Here is a 12,164-nt window from a genome sequence, read left to right on the forward strand (position 1 = left end):
TATTATTCCCCTCTAATATTTATTATATTATATATTTATGTGTGACTCGGAATAATTAACCAACATCTTACGCAGAGAAAAATTAGTAATAAATATATTCAATATTGGATTAACCATGTATATATAATCTATTATAATTAGCAAAATATTTAATGACTATAGGTTGTTTTATATAAAAATATGTTTCATCTATAAAACGATAGTTGTTTGTATTACATATATATTTACAATACTGCCTTTATGAAATAGATGTATTCTTTTTTATATGAATATATAACTGAGTTTTGATTTAAATAAATAAAATATGTGATAACTTTCTGTTTAGTTATATTCAAATTTGAGAGGATTGGTAATTTTTCTTACTGATTGCATCAATAGTAATATTTATATTCATTTTTTATGAAGTAAACATTGATTTTGGAAATAGAAATATGTTTGAGTTATGCTAAAAAGGATCAAAATAATTAATAGAGATGAATTTAAACAAATTATTATGTAAATTTAAGAATGGTCCTCAATTAATATTTTTAATATTTGTAATTTGTTATATGATTATTAAAGAAATTTATAGTATCTTATACAATGTATTCATAATTTTATCATTTAAAACAAAACAAAAAAAATTAAAAATATAATCATTTACATATCATATTTGACAACAAGAGAATAAGTTGTAACGGTTCATAAAATATACAAAATATGATTGTAAGGTTAAGAAGAGAAGACATGATTGTAGATTGCATTTATCATTTTTCAGAAATTTAAAAATATTTTACGAAAAATTATGACGAAAAGACATAGATAAAAGGTTACATTAAAAAGACGCGAACGAAAAGATAAGACGAATAAAAGCGAACAAAATAACACGACTGCAATATTATCTCATGGCAGTTAATCGTAAAAATTTATTTAATTTGATGTGTGTAGCATTGATAATTATTTATTTAATCATATGTGAAGGTAAGATTATTTTTTAAAGAATATTTTTCAATAAAGATATAAAGAATGTTTCAAAAATTTGTATGTTTTTGAAATTTTATTAAATAGTTTAGGAATACCAATAGTTTAATAAATAAATTTAATTAAATAACTTTTGTAATAAATATTTTACTAAAATGAGTTCCCCACGATATCGCGGGGGCTTCATACCTAGTTTATGTAGTAGAAATTCTTCAAAAGTCGACACTATCTAAGTATGTATTCGTTAAAGCACATATTACATACGGTATTTAAATTAGTTACTCCAAGCAAAACCACTACTAGTGTACCAAATAGTATCTAGTATGTGGCTTTTAATTAGCACTTGTTAAAGTAATAGATTTGAGGGGAAAACTTGTCTTATTCCATAAACATAATATAGTATATATAGGGGATACAACTTGATGAACAAACATTATGTTATAATTTGATGGACTTCTAATGGGCTCTGAATAAATGTAAATGCGTGTAAGATGCTGCCTCGTTAAAATTCTTACCAGAAAAATTAAATGGGAAAAACCATGGTTAAGGGAAATAGAGTGCAACACGCATTTACTCCCTCTGATGAGTGCATCTGTCAAGATCGGTGTAAGCCATGGAGACAAACTAATTTCTTGAACGTAGCAGTTGGAAGCTGTGAATGGTTTGTGAAACTGTGAATGGTTTGAAACAGCAAGCCGGCAAGAGTTACGTTCAATTATATAACTTATTGTACAAGTCTCGTCGGCAAGAGTTGGGGTCTTATGCTTATATTTAAGTCTCGGTTTGTTATGTTTTTTGTTATTGTAACCGGATAGTAGTATATTTGTGTGACATCTATTTTATTTATCTACCGGTGTTTTATAAAGTGGCCAAAAAAAAAAAAAAAGAGATCAACTGTTTTATTTTATCTTTCATTTTTAAAAAAATAGTTAGTGGAAAACATATGTGGTTAATAATAATTGAGCTAAATAGTGAAAATGAAAATCCAAGAAAAAAACAAGTCCCGTGGTGGACACGAGACGATCATCAATCTACGGCCATGAATATTAATCATTTTTTTCAATTTAAGAAAAACAAACAAATCCAATAAATAATTCACATTTCATCTCTCATTTTTATTCCTATCCTTTGCTTTCTCAACACACGACTCTCTCTCTCTCTCTCTCTCTCTCTCAAAAAAAAAAAAACAATCTTCTTCTAACTTCTCTTTAGAGCCACAACAACATCATATCAATGGCGTCTCTTCTCGCAAACGGTATCTCCGGCTTCTCACCACAACCCACTTCCGATTCCTCAAAATCACCAAAAGGGTTCCACCCAAAACCCGAATCTTTCAAATTCCCATCTCCCAAATCCCTAATTCCAACAAGACCACTCTTCAAAATCAGAGCCGATGTCGGAATCGACTCTCGTCCCACCATCGAAGCCACCGATACATCATCAACCTCAGCCGATAAGCTTCAACAGTATTTTCAAAATCTCGATTACGACAAGAAATACGGATTCGTCGAAGACATCGACTCCTTCACGATCCCTAAAGGCTTATCCGAAGAAACGATTCGATCGATTTCGAAACTGAAAGAGGAACCTGAGTGGATGCTCGAGTTTAGGTTCAAAGCTTACGAGAAGTTTCTGAAACTGGAAGAGCCTAAATGGTCAGACAATAGGTATCCTTCGATTAACTTCCAAGACATGTGTTATTACTCTGCTCCTAAAAAGAAACCAACTTTGAATAGTTTAGATGAAGCTGACCCTCAGCTTCTTGAGTATTTCGATAAGTTAGGTGTTCCTTTGACTGAGCAGAAACGTTTAGCTAACGTTGCTGTTGATGCTGTTCTCGATAGTGTTTCAATAGCTACTACTCATAGGAAGACTCTTGAGAAGTCTGGTGTCATCTTCTGTTCTATCTCTGAAGCTATTAGGGAGTATCCTGATTTGATTAAGAAGTATTTGGGAAGAGTTGTGCCTAGTGATGATAATTACTACGCTGCTTTGAATGCTGCGGTTTTTAGTGATGGCTCTTTCTGTTATATTCCCAAGAACACTAGATGTCCGATGCCTATTTCGACTTATTTCCGGATTAATGCGATGGAGACTGGTCAGTTTGAGAGGACTTTGATTGTTGCTGAGGAGGGGAGTTTTGTTGAGTATTTGGAAGGATGTACTGCTCCTTCTTATGATAAGAATCAGCTTCATGCTGCTGTCGTTGAGCTTTACTGTGGGAAAGGAGCTGAGATTAAGTACTCTACTGTCCAGAATTGGTATGCTGGGGATCAAGAAGGTAAAGGTGGGATTTACAATTTTGTCACTAAGCGTGGTCTTTGCGCTGGGGATCGTTCTAAGATCTCGTGGACTCAGGTTGAGACAGGGTCGGCGATTACTTGGAAGTATCCGAGTGTGGTTTTAGAAGGGGATGATTCGGTTGGCGAGTTTTACTCTGTTGCGTTGACTAATAACTATCAGCAAGCTGATACAGGGACCAAGATGATTCACAAAGGGAAAAACACAAAAAGTAGAATCATTTCAAAGGGGATATCGGCTGGGCACTCGAGAAACTGTTACCGTGGTCTTGTTCAGGTTCAGTCCAGAGCTGAGAATGCTAAAAATACTTCGACTTGTGACTCAATGCTTATCGGTGACAAAGCAGCTGCTAATACCTATCCTTACATCCAGGTAAATATGTCTATGATTATAAGCTATGATAAAAGCTGTTAACTTTTGTCTGCCAGTTCTTGATTGATTGCGTATAAATTTTGGTTGTGAACTTCTTTTGTAATTGTTGTGGGTGTCTGAAACAATAACAGGTAAAGAATCCATCGGCGAAAGTAGAACACGAAGCAAGTACCTCAAAGATTGGAGAAGATCAGCTATTCTATTTCCAGCAGAGAGGAATCGATCACGAGAGAGCATTAGCAGCGATGATCTCTGGATTCTGCAGAGATGTTTTCAACAAGCTACCTGATGAATTTGGAGCTGAAGTTAACCAGCTTATGAGCATCAAGCTTGAAGGATCAGTGGGTTAAAAACAAACCTCACATTTACAGAACAGTTAAGGAAAAAAAAAACAGAGTCTTTGTGCTTCTCAATAAGGACACTTCTAGTTTCAGTATCTGTAAAACTTTGTATTATGTAATGTTTTGGTAGTTTTATGTGAATCTTGTGAAAGGTGTTGTTAATAGTATAACTCTTGCTAAAAACATGAAAACAATAATGTTTACAGAAATGATATTTGTAATAAAACTCTTTTGTTTACATCTTTCTTCAGTTTTGTGGGGAATTTTAGAAAATTGTAGAATCGTCAGGAGGAGGATCAGTAAAAAGAGACTGAATCTCTTCTAGAGATTTGCCTTTGGTCTCTGGAACAAGCTTGGCAGTGAACACAAATCCAAGGCCAATCACTGTGGCAAACATCATAAATGTTCCTGCAATAAAAAACGTTTTAGTTAGGTGACAACAACTTTACTTTCAAGATTCAGAACTTATATTCTTTAATTAATTACACTTAAAAACAAATTAAATACTATACCTGTGGAGCTCCACTGAAGCAAGAAACCGAAGGAAAAGGCAACGAGCAATGAGCTTATAGAGCTGACCAAGTTACACAATGTTCCTGCTGCTCCCTTCACGTCTACTGGATAAATCTAGTCGAGGAAAAAAAAAATTACTTATGTAATGGATTTAACGTTTTATAGATGTCTGATGTTTTTGTATCTATTTTAGAAATTTTGATTATTATACCTCTGATGCTATGATCCATGGTATTGTTGCCATACCTGATCCGTATGATCCAAAATACACCTAATTTAATAAACACGCAAAATACGGTTCTGAAGATTATGAAAATTCATTCGATTTAAGTTGCTCGAGCTCTTTAAATTCTAAATCTTTAAAAAAGTCAAAAACTTAAACCATAAGTCCTAGAAACTGCAATCTATACTCGAAAACCTAAAAAAAGAAATTGACCTAGTTCTTTTAGATGATACTATAAAATTTTAGATTTATTCTCAATTATATTAATTACCGTAACACTAATCAGAGCCAAGACAGGTGTTCCTGTTTCCCAGCAATTGTTCTCCTGCAGAACGAAATAACCAGAAAATTTACGGTCCGGTCTGATAGAAACTAAAACCAACTTCCAGTTTAGTAGAGAAGATGCAACAATAAGTAAGCATGCATGCCTTCAAGAAGAGCGAAATGGCTGTGGCAAGACAACCCAAGAACATTCCAGCTTGAGAAACCTACACTCAGTCCCAATAAAAAAAAATCCTAAACTTTCTTTAAAAACCGAACAAATTAATCTATCCATTTCTTGCACGAGTTTGAGATTTTGTTTTACCAATAGGAGCGTACGTCTTCCAGATACATCAACAAGCACGGTACCTAAAATGCCTCCAAACAACTACAAGAATGTGCTTTAAATTTATTGGTAAAACTAAAAATGTATCGAATATTATATCGAACAAAACTATGGAATTATATGTAAACTATGGTCTTTTAGTATAACCTGAACAACTGAAGTAGATATGAATCCAAAGTGACTCGATACACCTAGATCATCGGATAATTTAAGGACCATTCGATGAAAGTAATCATCTTTATGGTAAATAAAAACAAGATCCATTGAAGAAGAAGGATGATTACCTGTAGAGGTGAAAATGGAACCAGTGTAAAAAGAATAACTGCTAAGACCTCCAAGCTGAGGCAAAGCTATAAGAACAACTCCAATCTGTATTATAAACCAAATTGAAACAAATAAATCAAGAAAATGTAAAAAGAAAAACGCTTTTGATGTCTTTTTTTTTGAAGAGATTTACTTACGGTAAGTGAGAACACATATTTTCGCTGAAAGAGTTTGAAGAAACCGTGCTCATCGATGTCTTGTTGTTGTTTAACATGTTCTGTATTGTCCTAATAATCATCAAATTGTTGGGAGATTTATGTTATTAAAAAAAAAAAGGATATACTTATGTAGATCATATGGATTATATCCTTACTAATATCTCTGCTGCTTCATCTGATACATCAGATGTTGCTCCTCTAAGGCTTAACAAAACCGCCTTAACCTCCGTTTCCCTCCCAACTTTAGCCTACAAAACGAATTAGTTTATTTGATTTAAGCTTTAAGGTTTTGCAGAGCAAGTATTCATGCAAAGATATNATAAGTAAGCATGCATGCCTTCAAGAAGAGCGAAATGGCTGTGGCAAGACAACCCAAGAACATTCCAGCTTGAGAAACCTACAATCACTCCCAAAAATATATCCTAAAACTTTCTTCAAAAACCAATAGATTAATCTAGGCACGAGTGGTTAGATTTTGTTTTACCAATAGGAGCGTACGTCTTCCAGATACATCAACAAGCACGGTACCTAAAATGCCTCCAAACAACTACAAGAATGTGCTTTAAATTTATTGGTAAAACTAAAAATGTATCGAATATTATATCGAACAAAACTATGGAATTATATGTAAACTATGGTCTTTTAGTATAACCTGAACAACTGAAGTAGATATGAATCCAAAGTGACTCGATACACCTAGATCATCGGATAATTTAAGGACCATTCGATGAAAGTAATCATCTTTATGGTAAATAAAAACAAGATCCATTGAAGAAGAAGGATGATTACCTGTAGAGGTGAAAATGGAACCAGTGTAAAAAGAATAACTGCTAAGACCTCCAAGCTGAGGCAAAGCTATAAGAACAACTCCAATCTGTATTATAAACCAAATTGAAACAAATAAATCAAGAAAATGTAAAAAGAAAAACGCTTTTGATGTCTTTTTTTTTGAAGAGATTTACTTACGGTAAGTGAGAACACATATTTTCGCTGAAAGAGTTTGAAGAAACCGTGCTCATCGATGTCTTGTTGTTGTTTAACATGTTCTGTATTGTCCTAATAATCATCAAATTGTTGGGAGATTTATGTTATTAAAAAAAAAAAGGATATACTTATGTAGATCATATGGATTATATCCTTACTAATATCTCTGCTGCTTCATCTGATACATCAGATGTTGCTCCTCTAAGGCTTAACAAAACCGCCTTAACCTCCGTTTCCCTCCCAACTTTAGCCTACAAAACGAATTAGTTTATTTGATTTAAGCTTTAAGGTTTTGCAGAGCAAGTATTCATGCAAAGATATAGGGTGCAAATGGTTGCACAATTGAAAAGGTTGAAGGAGTTGAAAAAAATTATTCAACCAAGTTTCACCATTTGATTGGAAGAGGTTGAAGAAGTTGGAAAAATCTATTCAACCCATTCAATCTAAAAAGTTGAAAAAATAAATTAATCCTACAGCAAAAATGTTCAACTTGTTCAACCACTATTTTGGAGATGAATGGGTTGAATATTTTCCAACTCAATTTTGTTCAACTCATATTTTCAATTTTAAGCAACCATTTGCAGCCAAAATGTTTTCCTTTGACTCACCAAAGATAAAAAAAAAACACTAACCCTTTGGCATAAATATCATGTTTAACTGGTTAAAGGAAGATATTTACGTTAATTTAGTGATAAAAGTATCATGTTTAATTACACTTTGAAAACAAACTGTAAATTAAATGTCAAAGAATTTTTGTAAGTTTTTACAGAGAGATGAAAATGTTATGTTTTACATATGGTAAATACACACTATTGTATACCAGAATATGACCCGTGCTAGAGCATGAGTTGAAATTGATTCATTTTGTTTATTTAGTAATTTTTAATTTAAAACATCTTATATTTTAATTTCATCACATTATTTAAAACTATACAATTCAACAAAAAATATATGAAAGGAATTTAAATATTCAAATTTTGACTCGTTATTCAGTCAAAATTTTCTGATAAAGTTAGGTAAGATTTTCTCTTTTAGTATAATCAGAAATCACTTGTAATCTACGGAAGAGTGATTAATTTCTGATATATCTTTTTGTCTATATATGGTTAGTTAAATTTATTTGAGATTTTTTTAAAAAAATTATTTTTCTTTTTTTTGAGATTTTATTTTATTCTTTGTTATTTTATTATATAACCTATCAAATAATTAATCCATATAACCTATCAAATAATTAATCTTAGTTATAATTTATATTAATATTATATGGTCTACCAATTTGAATTCGTGTACTTCCGTTTTATTAAAAGGGGGATGATACACACTATAAATGTCTGAGGCTATCGGATTTGGTTTTGTAGTATCCAAAATATACTAGACAAAATCACAAAAACACAAAAAAAAAATACTGTATTCTTATGTTATGTGTTACCTTAAGAGTGAAAATAATAATCTAACATACATATATAACATAAATATAAAACACAGAAATAGATAATAAGTGAATAAACAAATGCTTACTAGCCATCTAGGAGATTCGGGGATGAAGAAAAGAAGAGGCATAACCATTAGAGAAGGTATACATCCTGTCCAACAGAACACAAAAACCATTAGTACTTGTTCATGTATTTGAATGAAATCAGAAAGTTTGATTTTTGCATTTCGATAAGAATTAGTCTTAATTACATACCCAAAATGGCTAAATTGCGCCATGCAACGACTGTTCCAAGTGCATAAAAGACCGATATACCAACACCCGCAAATGACTGTAGAACATTCAAAAATTGTATAATTAAATTCATTTATAGTTTTCAAGATTTTAATTCTCTTATAATTTACCTGAGCCAAGGAAGAAGCAGCTCCTCGCAAGTTCCTTGGTGCTATTTCAGAGATGTAAATCGGTCCCTGTGATTAATAACGATTGTCACATCATATAATTTGTTACAAAATAAAAGCACCAATATATTTATATTTAAATCTTATTTTCAATAAGTCTCAGAAGTTTATAATACCTTTTGAATTGACCAAATTATCTAATCTATTCAACCCCAAAACTTACAGTTATAAAATCTGCTCAAAATAATAATCTGATTAAACAGCTCTAGTTTTACACATTCATACTCCCTCTGTTTTTTATTAGTTGTCGTTCTAGAGTTAAAATTTTGTGTCAAAATACTTATCGTTTTAGATTTCCAATGCAAATATTTGATAAATATTCCAATTTTCTCCAATTGTTTTAATGTTTTGATCAATAAAAAAAATAGAAAATATATTAGAAAAAAATAAAACAAGAAAATTAATGGTTTTTTTAATTTGTATGAAACAACCTTAAACGACAACTAACAAAAAAAAACGGAAGGAGTACCAAATATGAGCTAATTCCGATCGAGATCCCTTGCAGCAACCTTCCGAGATCAAGCAGCCAAACACCCTTTTGTTCAAACAATTAATTAAAGAATAAAATAATTATAAGTCACAATAAGTTATAGTAGAAACAATTTATCGACTTTCATTATTAAAATTTAAACCAAAATATAATTTCACAAACCGTGGCAAATGCAATAGCAAACCAGCCGATTACAAAGAGGATGTTAGTGATCCATATTGTCTGGTTCGAGAAAGAATCACACAACAGATGAGTATGTTATAATTTATAACCATAACTAATTGTATTACAATTAACTTTTAACATTGAGAACCACTAATCATTCTTCGGCAGAAACTTACGTAGACACGACCAACCAAATCTGTTAATTTCCCACAGATTAATGCTCCAAGGATTAATCCAACCATCAATATCGATCCAAAAAATGAAAACTGAGAGAGACAAAAACGAATAATAATTAAAAAAAAACGAATAATAAAAAAAGAAAACAATAATTGAAAATTAGTTGAACCAAAAAACAATCCGATCAAACCGGAATAAACCGAAAGAGAAAATAGAATAAAAATTAATAATTGAGCACTTGCATCAGCTATGGATAGATTCAAGTCTTTTACAATACTTTTGTCTGTGTAGGAGCCGTATATCCGTACTGTAGGGAAAAAAATATGGTTGATGACAATTAAAAATTGAAACATGCATTAACCACAATTATGATTTTTTAAAAAAGATTTTAAATATGAGTTTAGGAACTCACAATGCAACCAAAGGTGTAGGCACTACAAGAAACCGTAGTTAAGGCAAAAACAAAAGGCCTCGTGGAAGCATTTGATATTTCAGACAGAAGTGAAGAGGATTTACTAGGAGATTGTAATAACAAGGATTCTTCCGCCATCTTTTTAGAATCTGAGATTATAAATCAAAGTGTAATTAACACAATCTCAAGAAAGCATAATTAAACTTCATCAAAGAAAGAAGGAGATATATATATAAATCTTGGAAAAATGTAAAAAACCTTTTTTTTTTTTTTTTTTTTTGAATTTGGAAGATTGTTGGTCTCCTGAAGTAGTGGAACTACACAAAAAAAACACAGGTCGTGTTTCCCCTTTCCCCTTTTATGCTGTAAGTTGGAACTAACTAGCAAGAAATTTTGTAACAAAAGTGGGGGCTGGGCACAGTAAAACAAATAAAGACTTTCACCAGCCAACAACGACGTGCCAACTACCAAATGGTCCAATTTTTTTTTTTTGACAATCAACCAAATGGTCCAAATATATATCCACCACACAACTTTTTGCTTCTTCGGATAGAGTTGAGAGAGTTGAGAGCATCCACCGACTGTTGTGTGTGACTTAAGAGAGTTGAGAGTACTCTTGAGACTTTCAACGTATGTTTTATGGGCTTGTTTACTTGTGAGTTGTGGCTTATTGAATAAACTTATACTCGTAATGATTCCACGTGCATATTTAAATAACTTGGGCACTTCTTGCTACACAGGCCCATTTAAAGAAGCATGTGTATATTCATTATTGTTTATTCTTATTTTCCTATTTCCCTTACTATAATTTCGGCGATTATTTTTTTTTACTTAATTTATATAACTTGGGCGATCAAAGTCAAACCCTACGTTATGGGAATATTTAACATCTTAATTCGCACATGACCCAATCGTAAAAAGCATATCAAGAACCACTTTGTTGTCTCAATCTAGCTAATACCGAGAAGTCAAAGTTTTAACTATTGTAGAAAAGGGTCCTTTTATACTTATCTTTTCAGAAAATTGTAGAATCTTCAGGAGGAGAATCGGTGAAAAGAGACTGTATTTCTTCTAAAGATTTGCCTTTGGTCTCTGGAACAAGCTTGGCAGTGAACACATATCCAATGCACATCACTGCCGCAAATATCACAAATGTTCCTGCAATATAATAATTTTATTTCCCAAGTTCATGCATGAAGAAGATCATTAATTTCTAGATAGTTTATAACATTGTTTTGTGTATAATATATATAGTATATATAGACTATTTAGTTACCTGTGGAACTCCATTGAAGCAAGAAATTGAAGGAGTAAGTAACAGCCATGAGTTTATAGAGCTGAGCAAGTTACACACTGTGTCTGCTGCTCCTTTCACGTCTACTGGATAAATATAACAAAGATAATGGTTAAAAACTGAATTCTTAATTTACAATGAATTAACAATTTAGATATTTTGATTTTTTTTCTTTTTTATAATTTTGTTTAATTTACCTCTGATGCTATCAGCCATGATATCGGTCCCATGCCTAATCCGTATGATCCAAAATACACCTAATATGATAATGAAAAAAACACAATTTCATAGTTTTGGCATTGTTTAAATAATTGTCTTCTGATTATTTACAATTGAAAAGATAATTGCGGGAAAGAGATTGCACAACACTAAACGCTTGGGCTTTATGGTAGTCGCAAAACTTATTTCCACCTTGCCCCTGCTCGTTTATGGTAGTCGCAATACTTCTTTCCACCTTTACCCGATGGGTCCCTGACCCATTTGTTATTCCAGGGTTTTGATGACGACGCTTGGAGGTCCTGATTGCTAACAGCAAACGCTTGGGCTTTCCTTGCCTTCTCCAGCTTGTCAGCATACTCCTTGTCGAGGTGTTGACGAGGCTCGTGATGCTCGTCCTGTACCTTCTCTTTTCCTTTGGCTGACTTAGAGGCCGGCGGTTCTGGCAACGGTCGGTTCGCTCTCGATGCGCTTTCCTCAGCCAGCTCGATGTATTTGTTGGCGCGGTGCAGCGCGTCGTCGAGAGACAGGGGCTCATGGACTATGATGTCTTCCCTAAATCGGGAACCGTGAGCGAGAGCGTTGCGGAGAGCTGATATCGCTGTGTCATCAGCGATCGAGAGCTTTGAAACTATTCTTTTGAACCTTTCCATAAAATCCCGGAGCGACTCGTTGGTTTGCTGGAACATGTTCCACAGATCGGCATTCGAGGCACCTCGAATCATAAATGTGGA

General features: G+C 32.8%; 2 protein-coding genes and 1 pseudogene across 2 annotated transcripts; 1 reads left to right on the forward strand and 2 right to left on the reverse strand.

Annotated features, from left to right (window-relative positions):
- Nucleotides 2,082-4,212, forward strand: LOC104716648 (UPF0051 protein ABCI8, chloroplastic-like). The gene is made up of 2 exons (XM_010434072.2): nt 2,082-3,633; nt 3,765-4,212. The coding sequence occupies exons 1-2, from the start codon at nt 2,194-2,196 to the stop codon at nt 3,981-3,983; spliced, it is 1,659 nt and encodes a 552-aa protein (XP_010432374.1). The 5' UTR covers nt 2,082-2,193; the 3' UTR covers nt 3,984-4,212.
- On the reverse strand, nt 4,156-10,350 carry LOC104716629 (sugar transporter ERD6-like 15). Its single transcript, XM_019233833.1, is given in 20 exon segments — nt 4,156-4,382; nt 4,487-4,601; nt 4,699-4,758; nt 4,982-5,035; nt 6,137-6,196; nt 6,284-6,346; nt 6,452-6,495; nt 6,589-6,673; nt 6,766-6,855; nt 6,942-7,034; nt 8,302-8,366; nt 8,471-8,546; nt 8,620-8,685; nt 9,146-9,211; nt 9,329-9,388; nt 9,508-9,597; nt 9,751-9,786; nt 9,789-9,815; nt 9,921-10,069; nt 10,179-10,350. Coding segments are annotated over 19 exon segments (1,431 nt in total). The 5' UTR covers nt 10,059-10,069; nt 10,179-10,350; the 3' UTR covers nt 4,156-4,239.
- Nucleotides 10,921-12,164, reverse strand: part of LOC104716625 — a 13,000-nt pseudogene continuing 11,756 nt past the window's right edge.

Source organism: Camelina sativa, chromosome 2, assembly GCF_000633955.1.
Source record: "Camelina sativa cultivar DH55 chromosome 2, Cs, whole genome shotgun sequence".
NCBI classification, from domain to species: domain Eukaryota; kingdom Viridiplantae; phylum Streptophyta; class Magnoliopsida; order Brassicales; family Brassicaceae; genus Camelina; species Camelina sativa.

Excerpts from the sequence above, each read along its gene's own strand:
- LOC104716648 (XM_010434072.2), top strand. The coding sequence starts at position 2,194 with ATGGCGTCTCTTCTCGCAAACGGTATCTCCGGCTTCTCACCACAACCC. Across the intron at positions 3,634-3,764 it reads ATACCTATCCTTACATCCAG|GTAAAGAATCCATCGGCGAA; the intron begins GTAAATATGTCT and ends AAACAATAACAG.